This window comes from Harpia harpyja, chromosome W (genome assembly GCF_026419915.1).
Source record: "Harpia harpyja isolate bHarHar1 chromosome W, bHarHar1 primary haplotype, whole genome shotgun sequence".
Taxonomy (NCBI): domain Eukaryota; kingdom Metazoa; phylum Chordata; class Aves; order Accipitriformes; family Accipitridae; genus Harpia; species Harpia harpyja.
Genome location: NC_068968.1, coordinates 10,786,447 through 10,800,074, shown reverse-complemented (window position 1 = coordinate 10,800,074; position 13,628 = coordinate 10,786,447). Strand labels below are relative to the sequence as shown.

The 13,628-nt window shown below is 50.8% G+C and overlaps 2 protein-coding genes across 2 annotated transcripts in view; one reads left to right on the top strand and one right to left on the bottom strand.

Annotated features, from left to right (window-relative positions):
• Positions 1-1,867: 1,867 nt before the first annotated feature.
• On the top strand, positions 1,868-4,832 carry LOC128136123 (uncharacterized; the record flags this gene model as incomplete). The annotated part of the gene is made up of 3 exons (XM_052775273.1): positions 1,868-2,152; positions 3,564-3,668; positions 4,494-4,832. Coding segments are annotated over 3 exons (648 nt in total), but the record flags the coding sequence as incomplete, so codon positions are not given.
• Positions 4,833-13,038: 8,206 nt separating this feature from the next.
• The window catches only part of LOC128136052 (uncharacterized), a 42,429-nt gene continuing 41,839 nt past the window's right edge, over positions 13,039-13,628 (bottom strand). Inside the window, 1 exon segment of the mRNA XM_052775143.1 lies at positions 13,039-13,382. Coding sequence (XP_052631103.1) covers positions 13,218-13,382 — 165 coding nt within the window. The 3' untranslated portion in view covers positions 13,039-13,217.

Here is a 13,628-nt window from a genome sequence, read left to right as displayed (position 1 = left end):
CCAGTCAGAGGAAGGGGTCCAGGAAGGAGGAGACGAATTGAACAGGTGAATGCCTGGCTGCGTAGCTGGTGCCACGCTCAAGGTTTTGGCTTCTATGATCGTGGATCTACCTTTGAGAAGCCGGGTCTGTTGGGAGCTGATGGGATTCACCTGACCAAGCGGGGCAAGAGGGTCTTTGCCAACAAGCTGGCCAGACTTACAAGGAGGGCTTTAAACTAGACTCAGCGGGGGAAGGGGACGGAGTTTTGAGCAACAGAGAAGAGCCAGGGGCTGCTGATGCGTTAGGAACCAACAGGGGAACACCTGAGAAATGCCGCAAAGGAACTGGGGCTTGATCCTCCAAAAAGGTGACACGGTCGACAGCCCAGCTGAAGTGCCTCTATACCAATGCATGCAGCACGGGTAACAAACAGGAGGAGTTGGAAGCCACTGTGCAGAAGGAGCAGAAGGGAGCTGGCAGCTCTTTAAGGACGTTTTTCTTAGCGCACAAGAGCTCTCGATCCCCATGCGTAAGAAATCAGGCAAGGAAGGCAGGAGACCAGCATGGCTGGGGAAGGACCTTCTGGTCGAGCTGAAGCGCAAGAAGGAAATGCAAAGGCAGTGGAAGCGGGGACACGCATCCTGGGAAGAATATAGGGATGCTGCCCAGGTGTTTAGGGATGGGATCAGGAAAGCTAAGGCACAGCTGGAGCTGAATTTGGCAAGGGATGTGAAGAATCATAAGGAGGGCTTCTACAGGTGCGTTGGTCAGAAAAGGAAGAGTAAAGAAAACGTACGCCACCCCCACCCCCCTCCGATAAAGAAGACGGGAGATCTAGTGACAACCGACATGGAGAAGGCTGAGGTACTCAACGACTTTTTTCCTCCCTTTTCGCTGGCAACCACTGTTCCCACATCTCTCAAGTCCCTGAACCTCAAGGCCGGGACTGGGGGAACAAAGTCCCTCCCATCGTAGGAAACGATCCGGTTCGAGACCACCTGAGGAACCTGAACGTACACAAGTCCTGCACCTGGGGAGGAACAACCCCATGCACCGGTATATGCTGGAGGCCGACTGGCTGGAAAGCAGCTTTGCAGAAAAGGACGTGGGGGGCTCCTGGTGGACACCAAGTTGAACGTGAGCCGACAATGTGCCCTTGCCGCAAAGAAGGCTAAGGATATCCTTAGCCCGATATAGAGGAAAGCAGGGTTTATGTATGTTACAATACAGTTGTGTAGACCAATCAAATTGCTCACTATCCCCGGGGGCGCAGGGCACCACAGGCCACCCTTGGGCAGCTTTGGGGGCACTGCCTATTTTTCTAAAAGCCTCCTACCCAGCTTAGCGCAAATCCTATCTTGATCTGCCCTCCAGCCCTCAAGCCACCAGTGCTGAACACAGGCTTTGTATTTTATTTTCTCCCAGGAGGCGTGCAGCTTAGAAACGTCTGCAACTGAAGCGGGGCTTTCAGGGAACAATTTAGAGCAACTTCTGTCGGTTCTGCGAAATGTTCTGAAAAGTTAAGGCCTGCCCTGCCCTGCCCTGCCCTGCCCTGGCAAAAGCAGTCATTTGACTGGAGGGAGCAGCACCAAGAAGCCACAAGCACGTTTGGGGTGGACTTGATGCGGTAATAAATAACAAGAAATAGTACTTCTAGCTACAACAGCCTCTTCTGAGACCTCGTTGCCCGCCCGCAGGGTCGCAGCACTACACGGAACAGAGCACTACACGGCACAGAGCACTACACGGCACAGAGCACTACACGGCACAGATCCCTCCGCGGAGTCGCCCGACGTCGTCTCCCTCCGCGCCCCGGTCGGATCCCTCCGCGCCCCGGTCGGATCCCTCCGCGCCCCGGGGGCACGCAAACTCCCTGAGCCCCGGTAAGCGCCAGGTCGACGAGGGCGGACCCGCCAAGGGGGCGGGGACAAGCGGCAACGACAGACGAGACAGCCAATCGAGACGCGGGATCGGCCGGCGGCGATCTGGCGGCCCAATGGGCGCCGCGGAGGGCCTGGCCGAGTGGAGGAAGCGCGGGGGCGACAACGGGCGTTGTCGTGGCTGGCGAGATTGTTGGGGCGCGGGCCGCCCGGCCCGGTGGCGCCACTACTGTCTTCGGAAAGATCACCGGCAAGGCGCTTCCCCGCCAACGTCATCTACGAGGACGAGGAGGTAGCCGCGGCTTTGCTCTGTGCGCGGTTCCTCTTCCCTTCCCCCCCTCCCCCTCCCCCTGCGCTCGCAGGCACCCTGAGCCGAGGACCCGTTGCGCGGTGCCCGGGAGCGCGGCAGGGCGGGTGGCGGCGTTGCTGCGGGTGGGTGGGTGGCTGGAGGGACGGGGGACGGACGGGGCCTCTCTGGGTTGTGGCGCTCTCTACTGCACCATCCCTAAAACATCGCGCTTCTTCGGTACCCCCCCCCGCCCCCGGCTGCTGCGGCGCGTACCGGGTTGCCGGTGTTGCCCGGCTCGCCTCGGTTCCCAGCCCCACCGCGTCGTGCGCGTGCGTAGAGGAGGGCCTCTGACGGTAACGCACTTGGTGGCAGCCGCAGACGTCTGCCGCCCGATATCCCTTTGGCACTGCAAGTCGCGCGAAGTTTGCTGCCGAGGGATGGGAGTGGTCCTGCCTCGTGTGGGATGATAGTCTTGAAACCAGAGCAGCGACCGTAATGAGTTAGTTCTGCATAGGAGAAATGCAGGTCTCGATGTGCCTCGTAACAGCATTATAGAGATTTCACAGCTCTGCTGTGCTAGGCTTTGGTTCTGAACCCCCAAACTGGATTATTAAAGCAAAGAATTACAGCTTTTCTTATTTTTCTTAACAAAAAGCTAGAAACCGGTCATCCTGCGGGCTGCAAAAGCTTCCCAGATCTTGTTTCTGTGGCGAAGTGGGACCGTGATAACAGCATGCTTGCGAGGTTCGCGCATGCTGGTGCACCACAACGTGCTAGGAACCAGAGTGAGCTGCTTAGACTGTGGGGAAAAAAATGCAGCCGTTGCCTACACGATGTTAACTTTAAGTTAGTATCCCGTATAATTTTGTTATTAAAATGCTGAAGATTAACAGTTAGGGATGCCTTCTGCTTTTGAAGGTAGGGTTTATGTGCAGTACAGAAGACAGGCTCGTACTAGGCACTTGCAGGCTTCCTGCGATTATGCTTTCGTTCAATACTTGAGCTCCCTGTCGCATGGAAAACGAATGGCCGCTGATCTTCCACTTCACCAAACTCTTTGCTGGTTCAGTTAAGCCGTTTGTCTCCTGCCTCTGTGGTGGACCACATCGAATAGAAAAACTGCTTAGGAAATGATCAGCCCAAACTGAAACATACTGGAGGTCGCTAATCTGAAGTACTGGCCCGTCTCCTTGCCCCCATCATCTTGCGTGCACTTCTGGAGGGGGCTCTGTAAATATGTTGTATTTTGTGTATAGAAATTATTAATATCGCGTAAGAAAAATCAACGTTTCGGCTTGCGTTTGGGGTATCTGGCAATCTGCTTCTGTACGAGTTCAGTGGGGCGTATTGATTTGCTTAAGCTATTGCCTTTCTCTGAAGCCAATTGCGTTTTAACTGTTTACTCTTCCTCCAGCGCCTTGCGTTCCATGATCTTTCGCCCCAAGCTCCGACGCTTTTCCTAGTCACGCCTAAGGAGCCAATTATCGGGTTATCTGACGCAGAAGATTCTGGTGAACCTGTAAGTACTGCGGAAGCTTTCTGTGGGCTAAACTGTACCTGTAATTAGTTCCTAATTTACTAGACTCTCTCTCCCATCCCCCCTTTTCCTCTTGATAGGGCACACGCAGTAGGCTATTGTGGGTTTTCTGGCGCTATAATCTTTTGCCTCTAGCTTGTAATGGAGTTGAGCTTTTTGACTAACAGTAGCGATATAAAGCAACGCTCCTCCCTGGGTATGTACTTCTGGTGCAAAATGCAGCGTTGTTTTGGAGCGCAGTCTGATGCCTGCCGTCGTGGTTTAGAGTAAGAGTAGTAGTACTTCCTCTAATACGGAGAAGAGGGCTTGGGGTTTTTGGCAGGTCAGGGGTGAGGAAGGGCAAAGCTGGTTGAGAGGTGCTGGATGCTTCACTCTTGGCTGTGAAAGTCAAGTTCAAAGACTTTGTAAACCCACGCAAAAGGCACCCTAAGGTTTATTTTCCACCACAATTGCTTATGTTGCCTGAAGATATAATGGGGGCTTTAACCCGGAGACAAACTTAGCTTCTGTGGCCGTTTTGTAGTCCGTTACTGTCCAGCTTGAAAAAAAATTGCATGGCTCTTCCCTCCCCCCCCCCCCCCCCACACACAGTGTGCATAATCGGTCTTTGTAGCTTTGCTTGGAAAATGTCAGTTGCAGGCGGGCGGACAGACGGTAATTTGAAGCGCAACGGTTGAATTGCTAGGAATTGGCTACCTGGTTTCTCTGGGTGGTTCTCTGCTCTCAGTCCTTCCCTTCCTGCCCTCTCCCCTCTTTGTGTGTGGCTTTTTATTTTACTTATTTATGGGTTTGTACTTCCTTCTCCAGCTTCTTGGGCATTTCATGATTGTTGGCAAGAAGCGTGCTGCTCACCTGGGCCTGACCAATGGATTCCGGATGGTTGTGGATGAAGGGCCCGAGGGCGGGCAGTCTGTCACGTACATCTACATGTTCTGGGTGGCCGTCAGTTGGGCTGGCCGCCTGGCTAAGATTTTTGCACCGCAAGAGTTGCTGCACGTGTACAAATCGCCACTGAATGGATTTCGTCTGTTGCCCGTCAGTCTAGTAGCCGCTGTTGACGTCTAATTTTTTGTGACGTGTGTCTGTGGAAGGTAATAAAAGCTTTGAGCAGCAGTTGCACAATAAAGATTTAGCATGGGGATATCACCTCTGTCTTGTGCGTCTTACTGAGGGAAATAGTTCTGCAAGTTAAAATGGTGTCTCCCTGGAGCGTAATTATGTGGAACGTTTCAGTCTGTTAACAGTGTTCTATAGACAGATAATGATTTGCCCAGTCATTTGAAGCGTGATGCTGGAACCGCTTAGCAGTCTCCTGCGTCGTGCAGGAAGCAAACTCTTAGCTTTTTGGAAGCGGTACGCAAATGTACGTAAAGCCAGTGTAGGCTGCTGCTAAAACTTTAGAAAATACTGTATGTGGCGCTACAGGCATGCCGTACAAGGGTGGTTTCGGCACAGTGCAATGCGGTGGAAGCATCCAACTCCTGTTGGAGCGCTTTATCAATGGCTGTGTGCTAAGGCCCCGTTGATATCCCTTTTCTGGTGAGGAGGGATATGGTAGGAGAAAAGAGTCGGTCTGAACGGCAGCTGTGGTGCTTCCATAGCACAGTGGAATATCTCTTGTGTCAGTTTGGGTCAGCTGTCCTGGCTCTGTCCCCTCCCAACCTCTTGCCCACCCCCAGCTTACTGGACTTTGGGGGTGGGGGTGGTTGGAGAGACAGCCTCCGTGCTGTGGGAGCACTGCTCAGCAGTAGCCAAAACATTGGTGTGTTATCAACACCCTTCTAGCTACAACTACAAAGCACAGCACTATGAGGGCTGCTATGGGGAAAGTTACCTCCATCCCAGTGTGGCAGGTACACCCACCCCGACAGGAAACGAAACTTCTCTGGACAGGGAGGAGAGGAAAAAAACCCCAAACCCTAGAGGCCGCAGGTTGAAAGCCGAACTGACCAATCCGACACGCGTCAGTACGTGGAAGTGTTGACCTTTTGGCCAATGGGGAATAAAACAACCACAGATCAGATTCGACAAGGGTAAAAATGGGGCCCCGCCGGAGGGCATTTTGAGTCAGTCCTCCTCGGAGCAGCGGGTCTGCAGTCAGGGGCTCTCCCCTTGGGTCGGGATGCCGCCCTAGGTAACTCCTCGAAGTTGAGAGCCCTCATCTTTTAGGTGAGCGACATGCGCATTTTGAGTCATCATTTTTAGACCTTAAGAATTCTTAAGTGGGCTGTGTAGTACTCATTCCCCTTACATCATTGAGCCTGTGGTTCACTAATGTTATCGTGGTTCTAACTAACTTTTTTACTGAAGAATAGATCTGATTTTTAACACCTGTTGGATTTGATTGTGTGAGCCTCCGTAACATTAAATTGGAGTAGTCGGCAGGATGATGTTGTTAGAGGAATTATTACGGAGGCACGGCTGTAGCCCTTCTCCCCCAGGTATGGAATGGGCAAAGGAGAAGTGGTCCGACCCAGCAGCGGTCGTGGAGAGAATAGAACAATGCCGCGGAAATAGTCGAGATGGCAAAGGCAAAGGCAGTATGTGTGCCATCCTAGGCGCCTGCTTGATTCAAGCGCAAAACCAAAATAATGATTCTGACAGGCTGGCAAAGGATAATTCTAAAAAGCAATGGGAAATAGGTTGTTCGAAGGCAGAATTGAAACGAGAAAAGGAGCGGACGCGTCTATTAGAACGAAAGATTGAAATTATGCTCGCGCAAGCAAAAAAGCCCCCCAGCGTTACCCAAATCTGAAAGTTAATTACGGGCACGGACCCTGAGGATTGGGATGGGGACATTTGGGGAGACTCTGATGAAAACAGCTCTGAAGAGGTAGAGGAATTGGAGGAAAGGGACGCGCGACCCCTTATTAAAACAGAAAGGCACACGGGTCCGCACGGTGGGAACCCCCGAGCCACTGTCCGCACGACCCCTTGGACGGTGGACGGGACCCGAACTCAGTGAATTACAAGCTAAGTTTTCACGCAAGCCGGGCGAAACCGAAACTGAGTATTTGTGGAGGGTTTCTTTAACTGGGGGAGATCGGATACTATTGAGTGATGACAAAGCGAGGGGTTTCTGGGGACCGGGAGTGTTTTTGAGTGACGGACCGGCGGGTGATCAGTCGATAACGTCCCGAGTAGCCTATTGGGCTGGGGGTGTGGACCCCAAGGAGAGAGGAGAACCTGTTACTATCCGGGTAAAGGGATTGTTGGAGTTAACGGAGGAAGTGCAAAAGGCGGCCTGTGTTCAGGCCATGTACGACAGAGGGCAGCAAGGGATAGCGATGGCTGTACCGGTGGACCCCCGCCACCCCTTAGACCCCTTATTAGAGGGCTGCCGGATGCTTTAAAAATACACGTCCAGTCCCTCAGAGAAAGAATTCAGGGGGCCATTGAGCGTAATCAGCAGAACCCGCCCGCGCACGGGATGACCTGGGCGGAAGTACTGCACAGCATAGTAGTTCACGGGCGCGAGATGGGATGGGCGGAGCCGAGCGGTGGCGCGGAGGGTAACAGGAAGGTCCGGCAAGCCAGTCGTAAACGCCGCCCCGAACGGCCTCCCCCCCGGGAGCCTGAGCCTCCTTCCCGGGGTCGGCCGGGTCGGAACGACGATCCCGGAAGGAATGATCTCTGGCGGAAGGCATTGGCACTGGGGGCACCCCGAGCCGTGCTGCACGGGCAGGCCGCTGACGACATCCGGAAGCTGGTGGAATTGCTGGAGGGGAAAACTAGAGACCAAAGGGAAGCGCCAGCAACCCCGCCCCCTCGGGAAGAGAAACTGAACCCTTTCGCGGCACTGCGAGGGGAGTCGGAAGGGCTAAAAACTAGAAGTTGCGGTCTGGGGTTCAGGCCGCCCAATGCGCGTGGTGAATTCTTGCCAACGGTCTGCTGATAAGGAGCCTTGTATACACATTCCTGTGGGTCCAAGACGGATAAGTTTAGAATTTTTAATTGATACGGGAGCCCAAATTAGTGTTTTAAACAAACGACAAGCTAATGAGCTAGGGATTAAACCATCGAGAAAGACTATAAACATAATGGGAGTGACAGGAGCAGCAGAAAAATGTCCCATAGCTCGAACTCAACTTTGGCTACCTGGGGAAAAGAGAATGACTGCTGTGGAAGTGGCTTTGAGCCCCTATGAGGGAAATATACTGGGATTCGATGTGCTGGCGGGCAAACAGTGGTACCTACCCAATGGCAGAGTGTGGAGCTTTGGGGGCAGAGGGTGTTGAAAATATTTTGATAAAGAAATTAAAATCTAATTATATAAAAGAGTTTGGTTTGATTAAGAAGTAAAAAATTGTGAAGCATAGGTATGGGAGTGTTAAGTTTGAAATGTAGTCATAGGAACTTAGGAACTTTAGAAAATGTACTGTGTGTGACTATAAGAATTCAAGTATTGTCTAAAATCAGTTAACCACAGAAACTTTGACAAAGATTTGTTGGTTTGTAGTGTTTTGTTTTAGGAAACTAGGGAAACCGTTATGGACACCAGTTTGCTGCCTGGAAACCCCTTACCCTTCCCACCTCGATCTAATTATCGAGGATTCCAATCAGTAGAGTTAAGTGAGATTAACCAATGATTGTTTTAACGTAAGAATATTAATAAGATGGTGTGACTGAAGGACCAATTATTAGAAAGGTTAAATTTAAGAATAGACATAGTATGCATTTTTATGTAAACTAATATAGATGATGGTGAGAATCGTACTGCGCAGAATCACCTAAGAGAGGTCAAGAAGCGGACAAGTGAGGAAGACTATGGAAGACCACCAGAGGGCTTCTGAAGACCACCAGAGACGTTCACTGCGCTTGCGTAAAGGACATTTACATATGTTAATAGTTTCCCGGAAAACTAATGATTATGTATAACATTTCTCGGAAATCTAGTGAATATGTATAACAGGTGTGCATTTAACCTGCATAGTTAAACCAGACAGGTGCACACGATAGGTGGAGCGATCCCCCATGTGCCCAGCGCTGCAATAAAGGAGTGCCTGCTTCTTAACTTCTCATTGCTGTTAAGGAGTTTTATTCCGGATTTCGGCAACAAGGGGCAGGGGCTACCCACGTGAAAACGTTGCAGGTTGCTCCTGCACTACCGCAATCTAAGGTAACCCGTGTCTCTCAATACCCACTGCCAGCCGCTGCCAAGCGGGCTATTTCGGAAGTAATTAACGATCTTGAGAAGAGACAGATCACAAGTTGTCGTGGTTTAACTCCAGCCAGCAACTAAGGACCACGCAGCCACTCACTCACTCCCCCCCCACACCCAGTGGGATGGGGGAGAGAATCGGGAAAAGAAGTAAAACTCGTGGGTTGAGATAAGAACGGTTTAATAGAACAGAAAAGAAGAAACTAATAATGATAACACTAATACAATGACAGCAGTAATAATAAAAGGATTGGAATATACAAATGAAGCACAGTGCAATTGCTCACCACCCGCCGATCGACGCCCAGTTAATCCCTGAGCAGCGATCCCCCGCCCCCACCCCCCCCAGTTTATATACTAGACGTGACGTCACATGGTATGGAATACCCCGTTGGCCACTTTGGGTCAGCTGCCCTGGCTGTGTCCCCTCCCAACTTCTTGTGCCCCTCCAGCCTTCTCGCTGGCTGGGCATGAGAAGCTGAAAAATCCTTGACTTTAGACTAAACATTACTTAGCAACAACTGAAAACATCAGTGTTATCAACATTCTTCTCATACTGAACTCAAAACATAGCACTGCACCAGCTACTAGGAAGACAATCAACTCCATCCCAGCCGAAACCAGGACACAGGTCGCATACATTCCCCTTATAATTCTCCTGTTTGGCCAGTCCGTAAACCAGATGGGAGGTGGCGACTAACAGTTGATTATAGGAGATTGAACAGTAATACCCCACCATTAACTGCTGCTGTTCCGAGCATAACCTCAATAGTAACGGCAATACAGGCCGCGGCCCACCCATGGATGGCTGCTTTAGATGTCAAGGATATGTTTTTTATGATTCCCCTAAGGGAAGAGGACAAACCCCAGTTCGCCTTCACTTGGGAGGGGACACAAAACACCGTTAATTGGCTTCCCCAGGGATAGAGGCATTCCCCCACTATTGCCCTCAATGCTTTAGCCAAGCTTCTTGATGCTGTGGAAGTGCCATCAGGTGTTCACATATATCAATATATAGATGATATCCTAGTCGGTGGGGATAACAAGGAACAGGTAGGGCAAGTGGCTGAGGCCATCTGGAATCTGTTAGTCAAGAATGGGCTAGACATTCCATCTTCTAAATGTCAAGGTCCTGGACAAGAAATTAAATTCCTGGGGGCATGGTGGATAGCTGGAGCAGTTGCGGTACCCGACGACACTCTTATCAGCTATTGAAAAGGGACAGACTCCGGGCGATAAAACGGAATTACAGCAGCTGCTAGGTACTTCAGGCTACTGGAGAAAACATATACCAGGGTTCTCAGTGATTGCCCGGCCTCTCTATGACTTGCTCCAAAAGAATAGGAAATGGGATTGGACTTTGCAACATACGGAAGCCCTTAACACTTTGAAAGATGAGCTTAAGGCTTATCAGAGACTAGGCCCGTTGCACCCGCGAGACCCGTTAAGGGTGGAATGGGGATTTGCCGCACATGCTTCGTACTGTGGCGTGTTTCAAAAGGGACCGCAAGGACCAGCTAGGCCTTTCTTATTCTCTTCCACTTCATTTAAGGAGACTGAACAACGATACTCAGATTGGGAAAAAGGGGTCCTTTCCCTCACTAGAGCGGTTAAGGAGGCTGAAAAGCTGCGCGCATCACAAGATGTTATAGTACAGGGCCCTTTCCCTCTCTTAAACTCAGTCCTCAATGGGTCGCCTCCTCCCGAGGGAGTAGCCCAAAAGGCCACAGTTAGGAAATGGTATGCATACCTAGAAGGGATGTGTCAGCTGTGGGAGCACTGCTCAGCAGTAGCCAAAACATTGGTGTGTTATCAACACCCTTCTAGCTACAACTACACAGCACTATGAGGGCTGCTATGGGGAAAGTTACCTCCATCCCAGCCAGACCCAAACCAAAACTACATCACAGGGAGACGGCAAACTTCATCTTTCTTTAGCAGCCATTAGAAAAGGGAGATGGGCATGGGAAAGCAGGGCGATCCTTTGTTGCCCTTGAACCCTATGTTACTGAGGCATCTGAGACGCCCACTGGAAGGCGCCTTCATCTCTTCTATATCCCCAAGCGATCGGGTGAAGTTTGGTGACACAGGCGTGTAAGTGACCCGAGGACTTCACCTTTATTTAGTCTTCCCGGGGAGGAGATGGAAACGGTTTACCTGAAGTAGATGGAAACTGACATACGATGTTTCCTTGAAACTGCACTGGTGCAGTGTTTGCTTACTGAATGATTGAGCTAGGTAACATCTATTGTTCTGTCTGCGTCAACTCCCTAAGGTATCTGGAAGGTGTTCCCGCTTCTGGGGGCGGGGGGAATTTTGAAGAAGCTAGGTATGGCTTATACATTCAGAGAGAGACTGGGCAATTATCATAGGTTTTAGAAGTCCGTGGCACTTGGTGGAATTCATGTCTCGCCTCGGCAGGCAACATTGCCGATACCTTGCTCCAAACCAGAGTGAGCAAAGGGTTAATAAACAGCAATCCACTGAAGAATCGTAGAATCCTGGAGCAGCCCAGGTGGGAAGGGACCTTGAAAGATCATCTGGTCCATCCTTTCGTGGGAAAGGAGCCTAGATTAGATTATCTAGCACCCTGTTGTCGTGGTTTAACCCCAGTCAGCAACTTAGCACCAGGCAGCCACTCACTCACTTCCCCCCCCACCCAGTGGGATGGGGGAGAGAAAATCGGGAAGAGAAGTAAAACTTGTGGGTTGAGATAAGAACAGTTTAATAGGACAGAAAAGAAGAAAGTAATAATGATAATGATAACACTAATAAAATTACAACAGTAATAATAAAAGGATTCGAATATACAAGTGATGCACAATGCAATTGCTCACCAACCCGCTGACCGACGCCCAGTTAGTCCCCAAGCGGCGATCCCCCTGCCCCCACCCCCCCCAGTTTATATACTAAATGTCACGTCACATGGTATGGAATACCCCATTGGCCAGTTTGGGTCAGCTGGCCCTGGCTGTGTCCCCTCCCAACTTCTTGTGCCCCTCCAGCTTTCTCGCTGGCTGGGCATGAAGAAGCTGAAAAATCCTTGACTTTAGGCTAAACACTACTTAGCAACAACTGAAAACATCAGTGTTATCAACATTCTTCGCATACTGAACTCAAAACATAGCACTGTACCAGCTACTAGGAAGACAATTAACTCTATCCCAGCTGAAACCAGAACACCTGTCCACTCCCACCTTGAAAACCTCTAGCCATGGGGACTCTACCACATCCCTGGGGAGGCTGTTCCAGTGGATGATTGTTCTCACTGTAAAAAAAAAAAAAAAAAAAAAAAAAAAAAGTCAGTAGTCAGTCTGTCTTGTATCGAGATGAAATCTCTCTCCTGGGGCAACTTGTACCCATTGCCCCTTGTCTTCTCCATGTGGCTCCTTGTGAAGAGAGCGTCCCTCCTCTTTGTAGCCACCCTTTAAGTACTGGAATACTGTGATGAGGTCCCCCCTGAGCCTTCTCTTCTCCAAGTGAAAAATGACCCAACTCCTTCAGTCTTTTCTCATAGGGCAGGTTCTCCAGCCCTTTGATCATCTTCGTGACCCTCCTTGGGACTCTCTCCGGTCTGTCTGCGTCTTTTTTTGAATTGTGGGGACCAGAAGTGGACACAGTGCTCCAGGTGCGGCCTGCAGGGGTGGCCTCTGTGAGAAGAGGCCAGGGTCTGCCCTGTGCCGGACACAGCTGGTTCCAGCCAGCTAGGCACCGGGCTCACCGCAGGCCAAAGCTGAGCAACTCGGCGAAGCTGGTGGTTGCCCCTGTGGAAACATATTTAAGAAAGAGCAAAATGCTGTCCGGGGCAGGTATTTCCCTGCTGCCCGTGGATCTGGCAGGTGGATATTTCCTGAAGGAACTTTTTCATCCTATTTTCTCTCACTATCCTGTTGAGGAGGGGCAGTGAGAGAGCAGCTGGGTGGGCCCCTGGCAGCCGGCCAAGGTCAACCCGTCAACCCATCGCAAAGCCTAAAAGGCAGATTCCTCCATGTAGCAGCTGAAGGGGGTTGGTGGTTTAAACAATGATAGTGACTGGGGTCGGAAGAGGAACAGCTTCAAATGACTGGGCAAATCATTATCTGTCTATAGAACACTGTTAACAGACTGAAACGTTCCACATACTTATACTCCAGGAAGACACCATTTTAACTTGCAGAACTATTTCCCTCAGTAAGACGCACAAGACAGAGGTGATATCCCCATGCTAAATCTTTATTGTGCAACTGCTGCTCAAAGCTTTTATTACCTTCCACAGACACACGTCACAAAAAATTAGACGTCAACAGCGGCTACTAGACTGACGGGCAACAGACGAAATCCATTCAGTGGCGATTTGTACACGTGCAGCAACTCTTGCGGTGCAAAAAATCTTAGCCAGGCGGCCAGCCCAACTGACGGCCACCCAGAACATGTAGATGTACGTGACAGACAGACTGCCCGCCCTCGGGCCCTTCATCCACAACCATCCGGAATCCATTGGTCAGGCCCAGGTGAGCAGCACGCTTCTTGCCAACAATCATGAAATGCCCAAGAAGCTAGAGAAGGAAGTACAAACCCATAAATAAATAAAATAAAAAGCCACACACAAAGAGGAGAGAGGGCAGGAAGGGAAGGACTGAGAGCAGAGAACCACCCAGAGAAACCAGGTAGCCAATTCCTAGCAATTCAACCGTTGCGCTTCAAATTACCGTCTGTCTGCCCGCCTGCAACTGACCATTTTCCAAGCAAAGCTACAAAGACCGATTATGCACACTGTGTGTGTGGGGGGGGGGGGAGGGAAG